Source organism: Culex quinquefasciatus, chromosome 2 (assembly GCF_015732765.1).
Source record: "Culex quinquefasciatus strain JHB chromosome 2, VPISU_Cqui_1.0_pri_paternal, whole genome shotgun sequence".
NCBI classification, from domain to species: domain Eukaryota; kingdom Metazoa; phylum Arthropoda; class Insecta; order Diptera; family Culicidae; genus Culex; species Culex quinquefasciatus.
This window is the reverse complement of record NC_051862.1, coordinates 9,758,427-9,783,323: the sequence shown is the minus strand read 5'-3', so window position 1 is coordinate 9,783,323 and position 24,897 is coordinate 9,758,427. Positions and strand designations below refer to the sequence as shown.

Sequence of the window (24,897 nt, the reverse complement as noted above, 5' to 3'; positions counted from 1 at the left end):
CGTCCACCAACGTGTCCAAAACAAAAATTGGAGGTGGTCTACGTTCCTTTGGAGAATTGTTCGTTTTTGGCGTCGGCACTTTTTTCCGTGCACGACGATCGTCGGTGTTGTTGTTGTTGTTTTCTTCGTCGTCGCTCAGCATCTGGAACTCGTTCCTGATGGGGATGTTGGCGGATGTTGACGTGTTGGTCGTGGCACCGGAAGTACCTGAACGGGTTCGCACTGGTGATCTCGGAACATATCCGGGATGAAGATACTTTTTGTCGATGCCTTCTGCGCTCACGCTCCCCTGCGCGATGGCGGTCGACAAGGCGTTGGTTTGTTTACCTTTTTGCACACGGCCGGTAGACGAACTTCGCGGGTTTTTCGAGGCTGCACTCGAACTGCCACGGCCACGGCCGGCCTTTGGCATGCTGCAGGAGCAAACTCGCGGGTAATCACGGTAATTTACGGCGAAAAAAATCGAAAAAACGATGGAGCACTGAGCACTTGACTGCTGTTGCTCTCGTGCTTACACGGAGGTGATATTAAAATTTTAAAATTTATGAAATACGACATTATGAAATTATGGAATTATGAAGTTATGTAATTAGGAAGTAATGATATTATGAAAATTGATATTATTGAAATCTTAAATTCTTAAATTCTTAAATTCTTAAATTCTTAAATTCTTAAATTCTTAAATTCTTAAATTCTTAGATTCTTAAATTCTTAAATTCTTAAATTATTAAATTCTATAATTCTAAAATTCTAAAATTCTTAAATTCTTAAATTCTTAAATTCTTAAATTCTTAAATTCTTAAATTCTTAAATTCTTAAATTCTTAAATTCTTAAATTCTTAAATTCTTAAATTCTTAAATTCTTAAATTCTTAAATTCTTAAATTCTTAAATTCTTAAATTCTTAAATTCTTAAATTCTTAAATTCTTAAATTCTTAAATTCTTAAATTCTTAAATTCTTAAATTCTTAAATTCTTAAATTCTTAAATTCTTAAATTCTTAAATTCTTAAATTCTTAAATTCTTAAATTCTTAAATTCTTAAATTCTTAAATTCTTAAATTCTTAAATTCTTAAATTCTTAAATTCTTAAATTCTTAAATTCTTAAATTCTTAAATTCTTAAATTCTTAAATTCTTAAATTCTTAAATTCTCAAATTCTCAAATTCTTAAATTCTTAAATTCTTAAATTCTTAAATTCTTAAATTCTTAAATTCTTAAATTCTTAAATTCTTAAATTCTTAAATTCTTAAATTCTTAAATTCTTAAATTCTTAAATTCTTAAATTCTTAAATTCTTAAATTGGGTACTAAAGCCCTATGTCAATTTTTATGTACAACGGTAAAAAACACGATTAAAAACCATTTCTTATCACTTTTTTTTTCAATTTAATGTATTTTTTTTTTGACAGGACAACATTTTTTTCGATGGATCAACTATGGTCCCCTTGGAACGAGCTGTCATGAAGGAGCTTTTCTGTCAAGAAGGACCGCGAGGTTAATTTTTCAAAATTGATTTAAAAATCAATTTTAAACTCTTTGTGGTCGTACAAAGGGTCATTGTACTCAGAAAAATAAGCTTTATCGCTGTAAACAATAATATCAGCTCTAAGCTTCATTTTAGGACCCAATTCTTAAATGTTACCGAAATGCAAACCGTCTCCATCGCCGACCAAATCTTTTTTCTTTTGCACTCAGACTGGAACTTAGTGAATTTCGAAGTCATGAATTAACAAAATTTGGCCAAGTCCGAAAAATCACCCAACAATGATTTTACAACGAAAATTTTCGTTACAGCAAAATCCGTCGTAAATTCATTGTTTCTACATTCAATTACACTGTACCGTAATGTCCGTGATGACAAACAACTTTTGCGAAAAAGAGAAATCATATTAAATATATTATTTTTCTGATGCAAACTAGTAAATGCTAGTAAATTTTCGACATAGACCTAGTGAACTTTATTCTAATTTGACAGACGTCCCATTTACTTATTTCTGATATGGTTCGGTTTTGACGAAATCTGAATGATTTGAATGTAAAAAATACAAAAATTGCAGTCATAAAATAGGAATAAAGCAATGTACGTTTATCAATTTATTTGCAAAATAAACTACTAAAATTGGCAAGTTGTACTTTTATCACAGGAAACGTTTTACTTATCTAATGTGTAATTTGACTTTTACTACAGTAATTCTTATAACAAAAATGGAATTATTAATAAAAAAATATTTTTGTTTTCACTGTGCATAGTTTGCGCGCATTATTAATCTCAATCACCCAAAATGGCGGCCTTTAGCATCCCCGTAGCTGGTTTACGACGGTTTTCGAAGTTTCACGGTTTTAACCCAATTTTGTGTATCTTCTCGTAAACGTGCCCACATTCCCCAAACAATCACACCCCTCGTTCGCCCCCGGAAACACTCATCCGTCAGCTGTCAACGTTCCGCCCGATCTGTCACGTCAATTTCAGTTCAGCGCACGCGAGCCGACTTCCTTTCTTTCTAGTTTGTTGTGTACCGAGCTAAACATGCCCAAAGTGAGTGTCGGAGCAAAAATTCGTGAATTTCGGCGTAAAACCGGCCCGGAACGATGCTAATTGTGGTTATTTTTCGTTGCAGGCACGCAAGGAACCCGTCAACGCCGTCCAGGTCTTCGGACGCAAGGTAATTATTGAGGGAATTTTGGAGGAATTAGTTCGCCCGCATGAGACGGATTTGATGATTGTTAGGGGGGAAGATGGTGGAGGAGGAGGAGAATCTGTGAGGAGGACCACCTTCCGGAAGAGTCCAGGGGCAATTTTGGTGAATTTAGTGTTTCAAGATTAATAATCGAAATAGTTAATCTACGATTAGTGAAAAAAGATTGAGGTTAGCTCCGTCCCGTAAACAATGCTAGGGTCAAGCGTCCAATTGTGGACTCGGCATAAAAAAGTGCTAACACGCAAAATTTCGTCTCGTTTCCAGAAAACCGCGACCGCCGTTGCGTACTGCAAGCGCGGCCGGGGCCTGCTCCGCGTGAACGGACGCCCGCTGGACCAGATCGAACCCAAGATCCTCCAGTACAAACTGCAGGAGCCGCTGCTGCTGCTCGGCAAGGAAAAGTTCGCCGGCGTCGACATCCGCATCCGGGTTTCCGGTGGTGGTCATGTCGCCCAGGTCTACGCCATCCGCCAGGCCATCTCCAAGGCGCTGGTGTCGTTCTACCAGAAGTACGTCGATGAGGCGTCCCGCAAGGAGCTCAAGGACATCCTGACCCAGTACGACAGAACTCTGCTGGTTGCCGATCCGCGTCGTTGCGAACCGAAGAAGTTCGGAGGTCCAGGTGCCCGTGCTCGTTACCAGAAGTCGTACCGTTAAGCCCCGGTGTGGCGGCCTCCCCACTCTGTGTGTGGAAACTCTGTTCGGTATCGCCCTGGTTTCGGTTCTGGTTGGCTGGTACTGAATGTCAGTACATTCTAAGACTATGCAGATAAGGAAGATCATTACAAGAAAATGTGCGGATTAAAAAGGAAGGAGAATTCACGAAAAAATTACCCCGGTGTTGTGTTGCGTGTCTTCTATGAACATCCGAAAGCACTCTCTTTGAGGACGAAACAGGTTCGTAAAGATTGTTGCGCTTTTCAGCTTGTTTGGGTTTTGGAAGCTGCTGCTTTGAAAAATTTCAGTCAACTTGTGTGGATTATATAGAAGAGTCGTTGTTTTCCTCGACGACTTGTTTTCCTAGACGAGATTTGTCTGTTCACGCCTTTCGTCGAATGGGGAAGTAAATTTCCTTCTCGTCCCGGAATGCAAATTAATCATGCTAGCCGCTCTTCGCTGGAGTGCCCAATTGTTAAAAAACCATTATTTCCGCTGGCATGTCGTCATCATGCCGCCGAACTTTTTTCGAAGCATTGCTACGAGATAAATGGAAACAAATCTCAGTCAGACAAGCTTGACAACTTCAAGAAGTTTAATGAGGAGTACAATGCAATGTTCCTGCTCTTGGAGAAATTACTTCAGCTTGGCGCCAAAATGTGAGGGAGTTTTGTCCGTCATGCTTGGACAAGAAACACCCCCGAGGAGATTACGTGGAGTTACTCGAGTTGGTGGTTCTGTTTCTTGGTGGAGATACTGAAAAAGGGGATTAAGTTTCGACGAGCAGGAAGTTTAAGGTGGATGGCACGAGCCATTTATATTTTGAAGATTTGGAAGGTAAACAAGCAAATCGAAACCATTGGTCTTGACCTTATGGACCATTTCGATAATTTGGCATTATTTATTTCAAAATGTTACACGTAGTACTGGTTCAGTCTAAGCAATGCGGTTAGTATGAGTATAATATTTTCCAAAAATGTGGGTAATTTCTTTGAAAACACGTTGCAGATATTTTCATCCAATTTCTTTTATCTTGTTTTTAATCTTCAACAGATTACTGTTATTACTTATTACCTCAACTTTTTTACTTAAAAAAAAATCCGGTTTTACGTGCAACTGTATAAAGCTTTACAACAATCGTCATTATTAATCTTTTATGGACATCGAAATTTGATAATACATTTTAACTTTTGTCTACGCCGGTTACGGAGAGACAGCCTCTCGAGCTTTTGAAAAGCACTTATGGTACTTGTCGCCTCGCCTGGTTGCGCTTTTATTTTTTGGTGATGCAGTAGTAGCTCCGGAAGAAAAAAGGCTTTGGATCTAACAAAAAAGAAAGAAGTACTTACTCGTGCTTCCAGCTTCAGTACATCCGATACTTTAGCATCTTTCGTAACCACGAAAACCAAGGAAGTCTTTGGAATTATGTACATGTGAGTGGCCAGCAGAAGTAAGCTACCAAACAGGAAAGAAAGGGACGGCTTCGCTAAAAAACCTAAATGATGTTGTTGAGAGGGGCGTCAAGCTAATCGCAGACTCGATTATGGGACTCGAAATGCAACGCAGCTAGGATGTATGCTGTAGGTGAGCGAAAGCCATCGCAAGAGATTTTCAAAAAATGGTATTCAAATGACCGCTTCAATAAGGCCAATCCATCCCGATGACTAGTCCGGTGCAATGTTGCCACACGCAACAATGCCACATAAAACGTTTTCTAAACATGCAAATGTGACTTAAAAAATCTTTTTTTGAATCGTTAAATGTGACACTAATGGCGTTACCTTTTTACCGTAATTATTGATCAGCACGACTGTGTGCTTCTAGCAGATGCGGCGAGTGTAGCTGATGTAGGTGATTTAAAATACTGAAAACTCAAAAATTCGATATCTCTGAAACGAAACATATTAATTTCTGTCGATAAGTGATTCTTGTGGCAAATGGGCAGTATTCATGATTGCTGAGAGTCGCAGGATTCTCGCCCTTTGCTATTAGTAAGTATCCAGCAAAGCAAAGGCTATAGCATGCATTTGATACTGTCAACTCCCATTCGGCTGTGTTCTCGTCGCTGTCATGTTGTAAACTGGAGCCGAGGGGGGTCCTGTTGTGAATTCTAGGTAGAATTCGCCATCACCCAAGACACGAAGGCACGAAGGATAGACCATGTCTTGGGGGGTGAAAGGATGATAGGATTTAGTGATAATACCACAATTTTAATATTTGTCTTTCTCTCTTATTTCAGAGGATGCCTGGTCTGAGTACTAAGTGTTGTAGAAGCCTTCCGCTCTACACAATGGAGCCTTCCTTCTATTATTTCCTGTATTTTGAAAAAGGTGATGCGCCGAATGTGGACATATAGTTTATCACACTTACTCCATACGGTGTGAACGTGAAATGTTGTATGTTTGCAATTGGTGCATTGGCTATTTTCAAAACAAGCTACATTTTTCCTATTATTTTAAGATACAATTTAGTAAAATCTATCCATCTATTTATTTTGCTATTGCTATAACTTGTCCCTTACCTCACAAACTTTAACTACTACATTCTTCAATCTTGGAATCGCAATACATTATTGTAGAAATGTAACTGCTGAAAAAAATTGGTAAGAAATTTGGGCATAACTGTTATTAATATGATTAAAGGTACGTTCAATCTGTTTTATTATATATATATATATATATATATATATATATATATATATATATATATATATATATATATATATATATATATATATATATATATATATATATATATATATATATATATATAACTATTCTAGTTTGTTTGTCCTGTCCCATATTTAAGAACTTCAGTTGTTTTCTCGTAAACTTCTCGTAAAGTTGGTAGTTCTGTCTAGTTGCAAAAAATAAGGTTTCTTTATTCTTTCTATCTGTGTTAGTATGTTATTTAATGTTAGATTTTATTTTACATTGTACTTATCCCATTTTTTCTCTTTTTCTCTTTCATGTACCTTGCGAGCATACGATGACCAAAAAAGTCATTGTATAAGACAACACACGTGTATTTTTCACAAAGCCGCGAAACAGAACAAGTATTTTTATAAGTGCGTGAATAACAATCGGTCGTTGAAGCTCAAAAAAATGTGAGAACAATATCGCGCCGTGGTTCAGTGATAATAAGGCGAAGAAAGTAGACGACGATTCCGCATGAAGAATATAGCGGAAATTATGTGTTAATTTTACAATGGATGAAGGTTTGAAGTTGACACTATCAAAAGGGAATGGTAAGATGCAATAGTAATATTGCTAGGTTTGATAGTGTCAAAAGGTAAGATCAAGGAATAAGGATCATATGAAACTATATTGTCATAATTATTGTATTCACTGAAATATCTATCCGCTTTCTACCCCCAATGTGTCCTGCACTGGGGGTGCCTGGGGTAACTTCGAGTTGACCTGGGCCGCCCGAGGAATTATGTCGTAGGTGGCTCGTGTACTTTCTCACTCACCTCTCCTCGCGGCAAGGTTTTCCGTAGGTCTACACTCGAACATGCAACATGGGACAGCATGAATCTTCAGCTGAAGCCGGACGAATGTATTCCGAAATTACAGAATTTCTGTCGATAAGTGATTCTTATGTAAGATTAGCCGGGGAACACGATGGTAAGGTCAAATAAAGAAAATAAATAGGACTGTTTTGAGATACGACCATTTAAAGTTTTCAATTGTGCAATACAGATAGAAAACATATTGTAATCTATTTTTTTACGGAAATGGATTCTACGTCCAATTTCCTTCAAAATTGAGTATAAGACCGACCCTCTAAGGTTTGTGGTTCTTGAGCTATCGCCGTTTGAAAAAAGGGGTTTTGCCACGGGGTTGGGCACTCTTTTGATCCGTAGCGACTACGGAGCGCATCACGTAAATATGGTAAATATCTGTAAATATGGATGCACATGATGGGCTGAAGTCACTGTATGATTTATATCAGTGTTCTGGCGAGACGTCACTTTTATAAAAGTGACGTTTTGTCAGTAAAAAAATCGAGCGCCTTTTTGACAGCTGCTTCCACGTGATTTAAGAAAAAATCACTTTCTCTGGACTTTTTCACCGCAAGTTTTCCCGCAAGAACCCGTGACTATCTAACGGCCAATACCCATGAAAGATTTCGGATCGCCGTAGCAGTGGCTGTTGCTGGCCTAGCCGACGAATTGCGAACCAGCTAGACGGCTGCCGGACGATCAAATTTAACCAGGACCAGAACAACAGGCAGCTTCCGGACCATCCAACGGCCGGTGCGGTAGTACACATCCGGATCGCCGAAGCGGCAGCCATAGCTGCCCTAGCCGACGAGTTGCGAACAAATTAGACAGCTTCCGGGCGAAACTAGCCTTCGGACCATCCAACGGCCAGGGCGGAGGTAAACTTCCGGATCTGCCTTAGCCGACGAGCTGCGAACCAGCTAGACAGCTGCCGGACGACCAAATTCAACCAAGACCAGGACAACCAAAAAAAAACAAACATTTCATAAATTGTTATTTATTTTCCATTTAATAAGTAAATCTGGGGCGAATCGGGACACAGGGCGAATTGGGGCTGCTATTTTAGTCATTTTGATAAAATGTTTGGACCGAGGTTTGGACATGATCGATTGGTTTTCGATAGAACAGAGACATAACCATCGTGCATCGCTATGACAAAGGTTGAGGTACAGGTTCATCTTCTCATGGGTTTTCTACTCGGTCGTATCACGGTTGTCCGCTCCGAATGTGAGTAATTCTAAGGACCCGATTGTGTTGCCGATGCAGAACAGGCGTCATCGGCCGGTAACTGCAACGAGCGCAAGCAGAAAAAGTTCAAACATTCGCGCGGGGACCATCACCGGCACTCAGAAACATCCAGCGGCCATCGGGACCATCACAACTCGTTGAGTTCGTCCTCGCAGTGGTCATCGAGAGTATTATAAGAAAGGGAGTAGCGGTGGGAGTAGCAGCAGGTTCGGAAAGGACTGGTCGAAACCATAAATCACAAAGTGCAATTTTTCGGACCATGAGCTTGCTTGAATATGCCCAAGAGTACCGATGCCACCGGGTGCATGAATTTGTCCATTTTGACTTGAGTCACTTCTTGTTTAGTTTGCTCTTCGTTTGCTGCTGCTTCGATGTTGCTACATCCTTGTCCATTACCTCCATCCAGCTCATCACACCTAACTGCCCCTGTTCTAGCACCGGCCGCCACCTTAAACCTCCCGGATCCTATCCTTGATCTCGTTAAGCAAGCCGGCAAAATGTGATGGGCCTTTCAGGAGATGCACGTTGATACCGCAATAGTCTTCTCGGAACACAGCTTGGCGTAGATTTCCAGGCTGACCATAACTTTGAATTTATTTTATCACCCGAGTTCGCCTCAGCTGCAGCTACTTGGATATTATTTCTGTCGTGCTCTTTGTTTTCGTTCAACTTGTTTGTAAACAAGGCAAGGCAGTCTGCTATGACAACTGAAAAAAATACACTGAAACAAAACTCTTTAATGAATCGTACATGCACGTAAATATGGATGCACATACGGATGAACGTATGCCATAAATGAAATATATGTCAAGTGACCACCTCGTGGGTTTTGCTCAAAAATCGCCAAAAAGTAGATTTTTTGGGAGGGTAAAAAAATGGAGGAGGTGGTCCGATGTGGATGAAATTTGGGATTCTTGCATGTTTCGATAGTCTCAACAGCTCTGCCAAATTTGAGCAGAACCGGAGATGGTAATTTTTAAATTTGCATTTTTTTCTTGCACACTTCAGGTGGAATGACCCATACGAAAATTCAAAAATCTGTATCTTTTGAAGGATTTTTTTCATCGATTTGGTGTTCGGCAAAGTTAAGGACTACACTGAAAAAAAATGATAAAAGGTTAAATTTTTTAGTAATTTTTAATTTCACTTTTTGTCACTAAAACTTGATTTGCAAAAAAAAAAAAACACTATTTTTAATTTTTGATATTACATCAAATGTAAAATTTCTAGAATGTGTAAAAAATATTTGACCGAGTTATGAATTTTTTAATCAATACTGATTAATAAAAAATGGTCGCAAAATAGTCTGCCTGTGTGGATCAATCGGACCGCGCACTGGACTCACCATCCAGAGGTCGCCGGTTCGAATCCCGAGGCGGACGCAAACAAATTCTAAGTGTCAATATAGGTATTCGGTGCCCTCTCCCCGTGCCCATACCTTCACACTTATAGGAGACCCGTGAGGCGGAGTCTTGTCGCAAAAAGAACGATACACGCCTGTGGATCCGTTGACGAAACCGCAAGGTTAAAGAGGGCCACATTATAAGGTGTTACGTCGATTTCGTTTTTTTTCCGGTCGCAAACATGTTTTAACTTAATTTTTCTATGTAAAATCGAATTTACAATCAAAAAGTACTTTAGAGAAATTTTGATAAGGTGCACCGTTTTCAAGTTATAGCTATTTATAGGTAACTTTATTGAAAAAAAATCGCAGCTATTTTTTTTAAGATTAGCGCCCATATTTGCCCACTTTTGAAAAAACATGTTTGAAAGGCTATATTTTGCTTTTTTGAACTTTGTTGATACGACGCTTAGTTGCTGAGATATTGCCATGCAAAGATTTAAAAACAGGAAAAATTATGTGTTCTCAGTCTCACCCAAACAACACACCACTTTCTAATCGTCGCCGTCGTGCTAACTTGTCGTACGTGCATTTTGGGCCAAATTGAGTTAAGAAAGCCATTTTGTGCTGCTCACAATGCCTCACCTTTTGACCTTCACAGATCCCCAAAATTCGATTTCAATCCTGAGATATTCAATAAAAACCAAACAAGCTCCGAAAATTTTTATCACTTTTCATATGAAAGTAGTTTCAATCTTGTCGTGCTATCTTGTCACTCCCTGAAAATTGATGTAAGTGCGACAATTGGCCAAAGGGATTGCAGGTCAGGATGCGTTTGACGCACGTACAAGTAAGACTACCGTAAACATTTGTAATTATAACTCGGGACTCCAGCAACCAATTTCAACCAAACTTCGGGGCAACGCACTGAATGGTCAACCAAACAAAACGTATTATTCATTGTTTACATTGCGTGCTCTCGTTTTTGTTTATTCAAGGTCAAACATTAAAACGCGTTTTTCTCGGAACGTCGAAATGGCGGGTGCGACATGATAGCATGACAGCGTCGTAATATCGATATCCCAGCAACTAAGGCTCCGATTTTTAATGTTAAAATATAAAACACTCGTCAAATTTTCCGATCTTTCCGAAAAAATATATTTTTATTGTTTTAAAAATCAAGAGTTACATTTCAAAAGGGCCAATCATTTAATATTACGTCCTTTTGAAATGTTAGTCTTGATTTAAAAATATTGTTTTCGGAATTTTTTGAACTCATTAGAAAGGCCTTTCAGTTACCTATCCAACGATATATAAAATGGTGACATTTGGTACGATTTCAGGTCATTTATCTAACATCCGGATATATGCGGATTATACATATCTTTTGAACTACTTATCGAAACTTAAATTTTATTGAAACTCGATCTATGGGACCCTAAAACCAAGTCGAATGCGACTGTTTTGACCAAAGTCGGTTCAGCCAGTGCTGAGAAAACTGAGTGACATTATTGGTAACACACATACACAAAGAAGGACAGACATTTGTTCAGTTTTCGATTCTGAGTCGATAGGTATACATGAAGGTTGGTCTGCGAGCTTTCTGTAAAAAGTTCATTTCCAGAGCAGGATTATAGCCTTACCCAAGAGTGTGCCACTCAAGGTTTTGGGCGCGGTGCCAGAACTTTTGAGCCCCGTTCATACTTTTAGGCCAAATCTGAGTAGCTTTTTCAAGAGTGTAAGGTTTGACGTTTTGAAACGTCACGATTGATTTGTTTATGTTTAGAATCAATCGTGACATCATCAAAACGTGATTTCTTTCAACGTGGCCGGTCAGATTTTCTTTTGTTCGCGGAAGCGCGATGCGGTTATTTTCGCTCAATTGATTTTTTTGGTGGAAATCGTAGAGAAATTGTGGAGTCGCACACGGAAGAGCCGGTCAGATTTTGTTTTATTCGCGGAAGCGCGTTGCGGTTATTTTCGTGCAATTGATTTTTTGGTGGAAATCGTAGAGAAATTGTGGAGTCGCACACGGAAGAGCACGGGAGCAAGTATCCGCTAAATTAGTATGTTCACATTTGGCCCCTGGCCAAGTCGCGCCAGCGGTATTCGCCGACGGCCGCGTCGAGCCGGAAGTGGCGAGCCGTACCTGCAGGAGTAGCTGTCGAACACGGAAGAGCCTGGCGTAGGGAGCAAGTATCCTCAATGAGGAAGGCAAAAGAGTGAGTGATAAATTGCGGCTATGGAGAAAGGGTTTAGTGGAAAACATTGTAGAAATGCTCGACAGCGATAAGGACAACCCTAAATTGAAGTATCGAATAAAACCATTGTGTAGGACCGCTAGAAGGGAAGATTTGGCATATTTATTGCATCAAACACAATTTTTCGACATGCAATTGAATTGCTATGTATAACAACGACGAAACCAACAAGAAGACGGTAAAGCTTCAAGTGCTTGATATGCTGCTTGAGATGCCGTTACCAAAAGATTTTAGAGCGAGGTGTCCAAACTGGACATCGATTCTTATAAATAATACCATCAGTGTTTCTTTGCGTAGAACCTACAGTATCATGGCAAGATCAAAGGCCGTCTTGATAAAACTGAAAAATACTCCGAACAAGGCGAAACCAGCTCCTTACGCACTGTAACTGAAAATCCCTGAGTTCGTTTACTGGAGTATGTAGGATTGACAAAACACGAAACCGATGATTTTGAGGATAATGCTACGGAATTTGAAGACTCTAATTTACAGAAAATTCTGTACGTTTCAAGGAAAATCCATTTAGGAATATTAACAAGTGTTATATCCCTCGACATTTAGACTTAAATGTCAGTTGACGTTTCAGCAATCGGAACTCACCAATACAAACAAAAGAAATGAAACTATAAATAAAGCGGCGACCGTGTGTCGAGTCCCCTTTTCCATTTGGAACATCATACGAACAAGAAGACTTTTCTTTCCAAAATCGATCCGTCTCTGCAGTAGTTTAAAAGTTTTATAACAAGGACTGACTGTTGGGTTCGTAAATGTGTTCCAGCCGGATCCGTGCACTTTCGAAAAAAATGACCCACCCTAATTAATATAGACTACTAAGAAGGATGAGACTTTTTTGACCAAGCTCAATGCTTGCGTCTGTGATAGGGAAATGCTCCTCAACTTAGTTTCGTTCCCATTCGCTCAGTCGCTCATTTGGGCTGTCATCATCGAATAAGAAAGTAAAAAATAACACGTGACAAGATTATTGTAAAATTGGCATTCATACATTTCGCTTTTCCATAATTCCAATTGCGCGTGTCGCTGTAGCACATTCCGATGTTGACCTCCCTGCTAATCGCTCAGAACCTTTATACCGGTCCTGCTTCGCGCGACACACTTGCTCATTCCATCATCTTTTCGCAGCTTTAATTTAAAAAAATACTTTATAATATAATAAAAACGAGTACTTAAAGGAAAACACTTGCGCTTACGCTCGCGCGCTCTCTCTCTCGCTCTCGCTCTAGCATTCTCTCGCGCTCTATTGATGTTTTTTTCTTCTTCTTTTTGACGGAGAGAGAAATTTCCACTCTCAAATTGTTAAGTTATCACGTTGAATTATTCGATTGTTTTGATTTGTAATATTTTTTTCTTCTCTCGATCGTCCATTGTTCTCTAAACGAAAATGGCGGCTTTCTTGGGTGTAAGGGTAAGGAGTGTGGGGGGAGGGGTTTCGGGGATTTTTTGTTTGTTTAGGGGTTGTAAGAATTATGTACAACAGACGCCTCTGCTCCGTTGGTTGAGGGCGGTTCTCGGCGCACAACTAAATCAGACTTTCGGTGGTGGAGACCGCGGACTCCCTCTGGTGGGGCTTACTTCTTGGTGGTGAAGCCATCGCCGGTGGGGTCCAGGATCCAGGGGTAGTTGTTGGGGCACTCCATGCAGGTGAAGAGACGCAGAGTTTCGCCGGGCAGTTCGCGGGTCGTGAGGGGGCAGGCGTTGGGCAGGGAGCAGTAGGGTTGTCCCTTGACGTCGCACTTTTCCTTCCACTCCTGGAAGTCTCGGAGGGCGTTCAGTTCGGTCGGGTTCTGCATCCACTGGATGACCTGCAGGTTGGTGACGAAGAAGACATCGTTGCGGACGAGCATCTCCTCGATGAACTTGATCAGTTCTTCGCGGTACTCCTTCTTGGACTTGAGCCACGAGGCGTGGAAGTGCAGACCGAGCGGGGCACGGTTGGTATTGTAGTGACGGTTGAAGTTGTGACGCAGAAGACGTCCGAACTGCTCACCGGACTGGATGTTGGAGCAAGAGTCAACCATGTGGCAACCGGGAAGGGATTCGTCGAAGGTCGGGTCATCACGACGGTCCAGCTCGTTCATGACAATTTCCCAGACGGGGTGGCTACGGGACGGGCAGTTGTGGGCGTTACCGTTGCACTTGTGCGGCATGCGGAAGTACAGCGTGTACGGCCAGATCGGGACACGTCCCAGCGAAGCGGTGATCGAGGCGTCGTACACGAAGAACTGATCGGCCATCATCTCAAACTGCTTGTTGCCTCCGACGCGCAGGTACGGCGCACGAACTCCGATGATCGAGCCGTCCGTAATGTTGGCGAACCGTTCGATGATCAACCGCGCTCCGGCCATCTCCGCCAGCCAGTCGTCGTACGTTCCCTGCGTCCAGTAGTTGGGGTCGTCCTTGTGCGTCAGCGAAAACACCGAGATCTCGTGACCCTTGCGGTGCAGGTCCTGAATGGCCGAGTAGTTGGAGTACTTGTGCGACACAAAGTACGTTCCCCGGATCTGGCAGCCGTTCGGGTTCTGGCGCTGCCCGTTGAAGATGTCCTCGTACAGGTCAATGTTGTCCACGTTGACGGCACCGTTGAACGTGATCGTGATCATCTGGGGCACGTTCTGCGGTTCAATCCCTCCGGGAATCCGCGTTCCGTCAGCCGAGCAGAAGCAATCCGGCAGCACGCACTGCGTCGTGTCACAATCCGGGGCACGGTTCGGGTCCAGTTCGACGGCTACACAGAACGAAAAAAACGAAGATCACCTTAATAACCCGAAACCCCCTTTGGGGAAGATCGCCGTCAACTTACTACACGCATTCTCGTCGGACTCGTCCTTGCAGTCGGGCTTGCCGTTGCAGAACAGCTCCTTGTCGACGCACTCGCCGTTGCCGCAGGACAGCTTACCCTCCGGGCAGATCGGCTCGTCCGTCTTCAGGATGGGCAGCACCTTGCGGGGTTCTTTGGGACGAGGTCAAAGGGGGATCGTTAGACATTGTTGATTTTGGTAAAAGCTTTTGAAGGGATTAGCATGAGCGATAAGAGGATGAGATTCATTTTTTGAAGAGGGGAGAGATGTGGTGTAGAACGTGTTGTAGGTTTTCGGTGTTGGACTAGTTTACGGTGTAGTACGGAATTTGGAAGGATTCTTGAGAGCTCGAAGATCTTTGGCGACCGAGGCCACGCGTTCGTGTCTGTGTTGTCTGGTTTGAAATTAGTTTGTTTGCAGCGGTACGTGCGATTATTTTCAATCGACAGACAGGTTTTGATCGATTAAGGTGATTCGTAAAAGTTGTATTAGACAAACGAGATCATGCTGGAGGGTTTATGCAAGAGTTTGATTGAGAGTTTCGTGACCGATTATTTGGAAGAGAAAGAGAACATTCAGGTAGTGCAGGGTTGGACTAAGCACATCGACGTGAAAACAGAAAGTGATTTGTTGAGGACGTACCGCGTTACATATGCCCGATTTGGTAAGGTGTAATGTTTGGTGAAAGTGTTTTGTGGAGGATTTGGGATGTTTCTCAATTTTCATTTAATAGTGATCGAAGACTCTGTCAACTCCGACAAGCTTGACGTTTGTGCATCAATGTAAACAATGCTAAAGGTAAGCAAACGTCACTCTCTCGAAAAGTTGACAGAGCCTGGTGAATGCAGGGTTATGTAATCGATTAGACAGCTATGAAATGGGATCACATAACAATTCCTTCACCGGCAGAGTTAGTAGAAAGCGAGCAACATTTATCTCTAAGCGAGGTACGGTTAGTAGGAGGGATTTTGTGTTAGGTTTGTTGTGTCAATCTGTCTTGGTGTGTGTGTCTCAATCTAACTTTGCTATCTTGAAGCCGACCGTTTTGCTGAACCGTCTTTATCGTGCTGCAATCCCGGAACCATTCTGCTTGCTAATACTGATACTGTTTGACGTGTGCGTTTTTTTAGCTGCCATCTTGCTTTGTGTGTTTGTGTTACGAATCCGGGTAGATTGCGCTTAGAAACTTGACATTCCACTTGGCTGTGAAGCGACCGAGGAAAATGTGAAATTCTAGGCGTCCTACCGCGTAGATTCCAGCAGTTGAGCTTAATTTGTGGAAATTTCAACCCAACATTTGACAGCTAGCAACCTTTAAAGATTGACACCTTGACGCGCGCGTCGCGTGCAAGGTGCGCAACGCCGAAGGTGTGCCATCTGTCAAACGCAGGGTTGGAACCGAACTCGCAAAAAAAAGCTCAACCCCTCGTAGTGCAGAGCTGCAACTCGGAAGTATATGTACAAAGCTGGGTGTGTAGTTTGCATTGGTGTGTGTGTGAACTAATCGCTAAATTTCCGCATCCGTCGGCCCGAAGAAAAATATTAACAAACAGTTTGAATGTGGGATCGTTGCTGGGCACTTACTTTCCTTCTTGTCACACGACTTGACCTTTGCCTTCCAGTCGCAAGTTTGCTTTTCAATGTCGAAGGCTAGGCCGGACGGGCAAGTGATTTGCTTCAGTCCGGAACGGGTACACCTGTTTTTTTTAGGTTTTGGGTATTTTTGTTGTTCGAAGAAGGGGGGCGGGGTTGGATACAACACGTCGACGACGATGAGGGAGGGGCCGAAGAGGTGGTGGTGGTGTGAGATGGTTGTTTTTTTTTTGGTTGAGAAATGTTAAGTTGAAGCGATATCGAAATATCGAAAAGACGATGGAGGTAAAACATAAAAAAACGGAAATAGAAAGAAAGAGAGGTTTAGTGTCTGTTACTTCCGGTGGCCGATCCCGGGGAGGGACGAAAATAAATTGTTGTGGGGGTCCCTCCCCGAGCCGGTCCACCGTGCCGGACTTACTTCCTAGTGCATCACAATTTTTAACGTTCGTTTTCCAATCGCAGGTTTGACGTTCAGTGTCAAAGTACAACCCGGTTGGGCAACGGACCTTGGCTAGCCGTGTGATGCCGTTTTCGCCAGCGTTATCGCACCTATAGCGTTACCAGATTGTGGAAGAAGAAACGTCAAATTACGCGGAATAAAGAGATTTTATGATGCGCCATCTATTGCTCAGTAGCGGCACTACTGCTCAATAGATGGCGCTGCAACAACTCGAATCGGATCAAGGGGGAAAGGGGTCACTTCAGGTTCGGAATGGAGGATTCCGACCAGCTTTATCGGAGGGACCAGGAGGGGGGGGCATCACAAATCGGCATGGCACACACGCACACTCGGTTCATTCGATTCTGGTGGTATTTGTTCACCTCACGACTTCGCGGCAATCTCCGTCGGTGGACAGACGGAAGTACTCGTCCGCCGGGCGGTCCTTGCACAGCTCCTCGATGTTGTCCTCCGCGTCCTGGTCGTCATCCTGACGCTTCACGCGGTACTCAACGGCGGCTGAAGGGGGAAGAAAGATAAATTGTTATTTTGGGGTTATGTAACACGTGGCAGCTCGCGAAGTGAAGACCGTTACGAGACACGTTGACCGCTTTCGAATTGTTGTTACGAAACTGTGAGGTGTTTGTTGTGACCTCAAAATCTGAATAGTTTGTATAGTGTGTGACTGTATTGCTTAACCCCGTTACTTCCCGGTACAAATTTGGAAGCGACGACTCCAACGCTCGAGTCACGTAACAATCGCTAATTAATACCCCTTGGCTGAGTACTTTGAGCAATACATTAAAAAGAGTGTCACGCTTGAATGCAAACGTTGACTTCCTAAATTTATTCAAGAAATTAACAGTCTAAGAACTCTTTCAAGTTCGGTTACCTTTCGAGAGATTTCCACAGAAAAAAAGGTTCCTCGCTTAATATTCTTCCAGCGCGCAAGTCTTCGAAAAGCACTTCAACTGGCACGGCGCAATCGATGCAGTCATCGCGGCGCGCTGGAAACCAGTTTCATTCTACAAAAAACGCGCCAAACACGAAACACCTTCTCTTTTTCCGCAATCTCTCAATAAGTGGAATAATTTCTTGATGCCGGCAGCTGCGCTGCATGTCGCGCGGCTTTACATAACTTCCCTTCACCTATCCTTAAGTGGAGCTTAAGCTCAATTCACTTTCGCGCGCGCTGCGCGCACCCCTCAGGCAATCGCTTTATTTCATTTTTTGCTTAGGACAACTCGTGTAGTGACTTAAGGTATGACATCAGACATCAATCAACGTCAACGAGTGCGAGACGAAGCTCTTCAAGGTTTGCGTTTAGGGATGAGGTCGTAAATCTGCCGAGATGATCTCCCAGGACAAAGCATCCTGCGTCAGTTAAGAGACTGATTAATGAGGTTCTAGACGGGGCTTGACGGTCGGTGCAAGTAACATGAGTGGGAATCACGAATCACAAAGGGTCATGGTTAGTCGACTTGCTCGTTAGTCGTCGCGGGGAAAAGTGGCTGGGAAAATTGCATTTAGAACGTGTGTTGATTTAGCATGTACCCACGTAGAGCTGCTAGCGCAGCGGTCCATTGTGATGGCACATAATGGTGGTCATAATTGAGGTGTTGATGCCTTTGACCGTGAACCGTGAAGAGGGTCTGGGAAGTGGACGTTTTAAAATGTGCGAGGAACTTTGAGAGTGGAAACCGATGCGTCTGTAAGGGAAATTAAATTAAATTTGATTAAGCAATTTTGTGCAAACACGATACATAAAAAAATGCTAGATAATTGGCTGAGTCAACCACAGTCAACGAGTATTAACGCAAATATATGTTGATATCTGTGAGAAAATTATCTATTTCTCATCGCATCATCTTTACGGTGAACTTTTCAAAGTGGGGCTGGCCCGAAAAGAAGAGAGTGAGTTCTTGGTTTTACAGAATTCTCCCGTTTCTCAGTTTTCTCTTTCTCTCTTAATTTTTTTCTTGAGATTAAACCCGGAACAAAGCAGCAAAGCATTTTGCATGGTTGCAACGGTTTACTTCCCGGATGTTTGTAGTTTTATTATTTTATTAGAATTATTTCAAGTCTGATTGATTTGAGATAATAATCGTGCCTAAAACTCAAATTGAAAAATAGACAACGACATGAATGTCACTGATCTTTTGCTCAACTGAGAGATCTTGAAACAAATCTTGACTATAAACAAATGTAAACATTGAGTGTGTCCCGCTTACTCCGATGAGCATTGACATAAGGTGTGAAAGGGATACATTGAATGATTACATTTGTTTATAGGACCTTATAAAAAAGTCAAGAAATCTTTAATCAATATTTGCAAATAAAAAACAAATTTATACTATGATAAAATGACAGCTTCAACAGGGTGGCCACTCAAGCCGAGAAATTGACGACATCCGCAAAAATGAATCGAGAAAAGTCGTTAATTCCAAGTATAGGGGAAATAAACCCATTTTAATCACTCTAAGCCGTTCGACCAATTCTCATCACTTTCGCCGTTTCCCGCTTTGAACACCTAAACTTCCTAAGCTCGAGAAAAAGGGGGAATTTGTATGGAAATTCCCCCTTTTTCTCGAGCTTGGGAGTTTAGGTGTTAAATCAACATTTTCAGATATATCAACGATGGAGAGTTGCTTGCTCACTTTATTTGAGCTATTTATTACTTTGGAACAGTCAAAAACACTTTATGAAAGCTGTAATTCATGATCAAAGTGCTGATAGGCCGATAATAGAAATAGGCTGAAAAAGGGTATAGTTCCCCTACTTGTTAAAAAACTATTTTCATGTTGTTAAATAATTTTGAATATTTGTACAATTTTCTTATCAATTGCCCTCAATTCGATTTGTGCACTTATTAACTCAACAGTTAGATTACAAGCTAATGAAAAAATAGTTTGTAAATAGAGCTTAATTTCAACGATTATTATCAGCGCAAAACTATCATTCAGATTCATTTAGTTGCATTGTGTTGCTTGAATATTTGAAAAACCTTTCCAACTTGAGTTTGGCAGTAGTTTTTTGCTGTAAATATTGGAAAAGGGTAAACTAAATTCATTTTGTCATTGCAAATATTTTAAGAAAATTTATGTGAACAAAGCGTGATTTCCTTGATCGGAAAATCTTAACTATTAAATGCAATTTAAACGGTTTTCGTTCCAAACGAAAAAAATATTTGTTAACAGGTTTAACAACTTATCTATTAAAAAATTCGCTTGAAATGAGCCGTAACAAATGAGTTTTATAAAACTGGATTTAAAAAAATATATATCAATACTGACAACTAGATAAATCAACACTGGTTTTGAAAATAAGATATCAAAATCTAGAAAATCTACAGAAACTTATGTTTCAAGATTTCTTTGATTTTTTTATATTTTAGATCAAAATTTAATATTTAGTTGTGTAGAGTTGTGAAGCTTTTAATTATTTTAAAGACTGACTGTTTATGAATTCTCACTGAGTCAAAATATCCATTTTTAAGTTTTTTTTTTAATTTTGCATATGCTTCGTACAGCCTGTTATATGTCAAACAAATTCGCAATCAAATAAACTTTTTGACAGTTTGCCTGCATTTTGTTGGCAGAAACGTCAGCCTGCATACATTTTGCTTTGTTCGCGAATTTGTCAAACTGTCAAACACAAAAAAGTGCGAGCTTGTTTGTTTGCCTTAGTCTAATGCATTTAAAAGGTCGTATAAGCATTTTGACAGCTTGATTTTTTTTTGCAGAATCCCTGGCAATAGGTAATTATTTTACATAACCTGAAGTGTTTAATGGAGGCCAGCTTTTGTTTAACCCTCTACAACCCAACCCCGCCTTTAGACGGGCTTCGATTTAAAAAATCGCCAAAAATCAATTTTGCAACCAATTTTTGATCTTCAAAAAGCATTGGGAAGAAGAACACTTAAAGTTTTAGAAAATTTGTGGGTTGTAAGTTTCATTTGTTTTGTGTGACTTTGCCAATGTTTTCAAAAATGACATTTTTTTAGGTGTCAACTTTGGCTGTGTTTTTTACTAACATTTCCTATATTTTAAGTAAAAAGAAGTATGCAGTAATTTTTCTAGTGTCCCAGACTATGCCTACACACACTTATTTACAATTTAAATAATAATGGTGCCATTTTATAGCAGAAAATGTGAAAAACAAGCAAAAAATTTAAAAAGTGGCTATAAAAACATGAAAATTTTTTAGGCAAAATGTAATGATAGGAGGGTGTAGAATACGTCAAATACTACCAAAAACAAACATAAAATAAACAAGATAAATGCAAATTAAAATACTAAAAATGAAACAAAAAAAAAAAAACATAAAACAAGAGAAGTAAAGTTTTTCGTAAAACAAAAGTTGCTCAAAATTACCTCCTGAACACGGGAAAAATAAAATTAATCGAAAAAAAAATTTGGGCAGTAGAGGGTTAACACATCGAATGTCGTGGAAAAGTTGGCCGAAGCCCGAGAATTCGCAAAAAAGTTTCAGCTGTCAAAATGCTTATGCGCCCTTTTCAAATGTTGCTCTAGAACTGTCAAAATTGTATGAGTTAATACCTTGTTTACATTTTAAAACCGGCTACAAGGAGCCCGTGCGAATGGGGTATAAGTTTCTATTTTAACTTAAATTATCAATCGTTTGATTTTTGTTTAATTTTTTTTAAAATTTTGTGCAATGGTAGGTAATATTTTTTTTATATTGGTGTTAATTTAAGGTTCTGGTAATGTTGGTAAAAAGTCGTCAATTCGGAAATGAGATTTGAGTGGCCACCCTGTGTCAGGTTCACATTAGCATATATAATTTGGTAATTAAAAGTTTTTGACTGCAACAGTTTTAAAATTGTCTTTTGAGTAAATTTCCATTTTCTAACAATGTTTGTACTTGATATTCAAAACGTTGGCTCAAAACTCGAGCCAGTTTTCTCACTGTGTATGTTCAGAAAAATTGGAAGAAAGATTTTTTGTTGAATTCCTTAATTAATTGGTTATCTTAATGATTTATATTTAATTTTGGTATTTATAATATGATTTATTTTAAAATATTGCCATTTTACGATTTTGTTAAAAATGGTTTTCTTTCGTCTTAGGACAAAGTCGAGATATTTACTAGTATTTGGTTATTTTTTTTGAAACGATGTCCTATTTCAAAACTTAAAAGTAAAAAGTATCTAAAACTTTTAAGACTGTGAACACGACAAGGAAAAATGTTTTTTCATCAATTTTCACTTTTTCAACTAAAATATTTAAAGATTTTTCTAGAAAAATTTAAAGATTTTTTTAGAAAAATAAATTATTTCAATTGGAAATGGTAAAAATGGAAATAGTATCGTGTCATTTTGCTGGTTGAGATTGACTGATCGATGTCGATTATTCTGAAATTCCAACCATGTTCTGCATAAACAAGACAACCTGGCAGGTTGACAACATGTCAAGTTTATTGTCTAATCCAATACAATTTGTAATAAATAACGTAATAAACAAGTATTTATATTTTGCTGATTATTCGTTGTACTAAGTAAATCTTTCTGAATCTTTTTTAAAATACTTGCTATAATTCATTTTTTGGAGATTTGTCAATGAAAAAAGTCATCAACTTCCATCAATTGTGTCATAAATTCCTCAAAAGGCGACCATGACAGAAATATTCAGTTCAAATATTTGCTGCAATCCGTTTCAAGGATTCCTCTCTGAGCTACCATACAAAAAAAAAACCAAGCTATGCGACCAACTTCACTCTCATAGAAGTTCAATCTAAACACAGCAAGAAAAAAGAGGTGCAGCAGCAACAACATGCACCAATATGGCATGATAGTGCCAAACAAAAGTGAAAAGCTGCGCTGCACCTCTCTCGATATAAGGCTCGATCGCGCCAAGTTATGCAAATCGAAACTGCCTGCCTTGCTGGCACTGCACTGAAACCACTTGGCCCCCCCGAGAGACACCAACAAAACTGGTTTTTAGACTAAGTTTTTTTTTCTTTCTTTCGTCGTTCGGTCGTTTTTCTTGTGTTGCAGTTTAGTTTTAGCTTTTTTTTCGATTTCGTCACGGTTTCAGGCCGCAAACTTGCCTTTAAGGCCATGTCTCCAAAGTGGGCTATTCCGTAATAATCTGGCCGCTCGCGGCGTGAAAGAGGGATGCAAATTTGAAGGGGAAGGGAGGGACTGATATTATATCACATCTTGGGCGGTTGAATCACTTTCAGGCTTCGACTTGAGGGTGAAGAAGCGTTTGAAGAAACGGAGAAAAACAAACAAAATATACCAGTAGTTTCGAAAGGCGGAATTTGATTATCACTTTCGAGATCACTTCAACTTTTGGTTTCGAACGCAAGTCTCTCGCTCACTTCCCCCACTTTGTCCGTTGGTCTTCACGCTGAGCTAGCGATGCATAAGAAATAAAACAAAACTGCTTACCGATTGCCACTATTAAGCACATAAAACCGATCACCTTTATCACGTTCGCCATGTTTGCCAAGGCTTTTCAGTCACACGAGTTCCGGGAAAAGCTTTCCCTCACACACACACACAAACACGGTTGGAACACACCCCGGAACAACCTCCGGACGGTCCTCTGGAACTACTCCGATCGGAGGAAACGGCCAGTGGAGTGGGCCACTCGCTCACTCTCGCTCTCTCTCGCTAGAGTTCTTTCTGACGGGGGGCCACCTCTTCTAGACGGGGCCTCTTCGAAATGTCCAACAGAGCACTAAAACCGTTCCGACCAGACCATCAACTATTTATATATAGGCGTACGCGTTTTGCCGGCGATCCTCCTCCGCGCCCAACTCACTCACGCGAGTGCTCTACTCCCCTGTGAGTGACGGATCACGACAAGATCGTGGCCACTCACTCTCTCACACGGCTCACTCACTCACTCAGCGGTGGGGATCGTGTGAGTGTTCAGGAAGTTTCCGAAACTCGCGATTTTCTTGAACCCACACCCTCCACCTCTCCCTACTCTACTGCTAATTGACTAGAATAAAAAGTGCTTAATTGTGATTAAATTTAATCACACACAGGTGCCACCGAAATAGCACCACCGGGACTTTGCTACTGAACACTGCGATCGGGCTGTAGGGTGTTTTTATTGAGCGCGGCACTTTCATTTTCATGTGCGCGGTGAGTGCACTTTTTCGTGTGCGGGTGAGTGACCTCATCCCCATCGAACGCGGAAAATGCCTCCTAAATTGAGTGAGGGTGTGAGCGCCTTGAGCGAAATTCTTATGGAAATGAGGCGGGGGGACTTAAACTCTTGTAAAGAAGACGAACCTCGAAAGAAAATGTTGAATTTAAGAGTTTTTTTAAACGTCTTATAAGTCCAGAATTGTACTCTAAATTTACAGTGCAAAGAATTGGTAAGTATCGTATTAAAATTTCATTCATTTTCAAGTGAATTGTAATAAATATTGAACTAATTTTATAATGTTTAGCATGCAATTTTTTGTAAAAAAAATCGCTTAACCCTCTACTGCCCAATTTTTTTTTCTTTTTTTTTATTTTTGCATTTATCTTGTTTAGTTTATGTTTGTTTTTGGAAATTTGGCCTATTCTACCACCTCCTATCATTACATTTTGCCTATCTATTTTTTAATGTTTTTACAGTCACTATTTAAATTTTTTGCTTATTTTTCACATTTTCTGCTATAAAATGGCTCAATATCATTTAAATTAGAAAAAATGCGTAGAGGCATAGTCTGGGACACAAAAATTACTGCATTCTTCTTTTTACTTAAAATATAGGAAATGTTAGTAAAAAACACAGCCAAAGTTGACCCCTAAAAAAATTACGTTTTTAAAAACATTGGTAAAGTCACATGAAACAAGTAAGCTTCCAACCCATACATTTTCTAAAATTATAAGAGTTCTTCTTTCTAATGCTTTTTAAAGATCAAACGTTGGTTGAAAAATTGATTTTTGCCGAATTGAAATGTTGAAGTTCTGGCTTTTAAGCATAAGCATAAGCATAAGCATAGGTGCCCACCCGCAGTTGCTACTCCGTTATTGACCAGGACCTCCAGAAGTTACATCCACGAGCCGTGGAAGATGAGTGGGTCCTCGCTTCGCAACTTCTCAAAGGCCCCTATCATGCTGATCAATACCGGCGCTGGCCACGACCAGTGGTAGGGTCACGGGGAAGTGGATGGGAATGTTAGTCCGATACTTGAGTGATAGAGACCGCTCAATCGACTGCTTCTCCGACAAAGTATCACATGAGTTTTGAGGGGGTTAGTAGATGGGTATGAGGTCAGGATTCACGAGTGGCAGTGATGTGACCATGAGCATTTTGTTTATCGGTTGAAATTTTTTAAATCTTAGGCAGCCGGCTGCGGAAA

At 40.5% G+C, this 24,897-nt stretch overlaps 2 protein-coding genes across 3 annotated transcripts; one reads left to right on the top strand and one right to left on the bottom strand.

Moving 5' to 3' along the window:
- Nucleotides 1–2,440: 2,440 nt before the first annotated feature.
- On the top strand, nt 2,441–3,529 carry LOC6040191 (40S ribosomal protein S16). The gene is made up of 3 exons (XM_001849589.2): nt 2,441–2,536; nt 2,619–2,663; nt 2,964–3,529. Exons 1-3 carry the CDS (start codon nt 2,528–2,530, stop codon nt 3,354–3,356), a joined length of 447 nt encoding a protein of 148 aa, XP_001849641.1. The 5' UTR covers nt 2,441–2,527; the 3' UTR covers nt 3,357–3,529.
- Nucleotides 3,530–12,691: 9,162 nt separating this feature from the next.
- LOC6040194 (chitin deacetylase 1) lies at nt 12,692–23,406 on the bottom strand. Of its 2 annotated transcripts, none has more exons than XM_038254734.1 (5): nt 22,979–23,406; nt 16,947–17,082; nt 16,543–16,673; nt 14,531–14,680; nt 12,692–14,455 (listed from the first exon to the last, which is right to left on the bottom strand). In XM_038254734.1, the coding sequence occupies exons 1-5, from the start codon at nt 23,028–23,030 to the stop codon at nt 13,299–13,301; spliced, it is 1,626 nt and encodes a 541-aa protein (XP_038110662.1). In that variant the 5' UTR covers nt 23,031–23,406; the 3' UTR covers nt 12,692–13,298. The 2 variants fall into 2 exon arrangements, with proteins under 2 accessions (XP_038110662.1, XP_001849642.1); XM_001849590.2 differs by lacking the exon at nt 16,543–16,673 and adding an exon at nt 16,113–16,225 and having other exon boundaries at nt 22,979–23,405.
- Between the last annotated feature and the right edge of the window lie 1,491 nt (nt 23,407–24,897).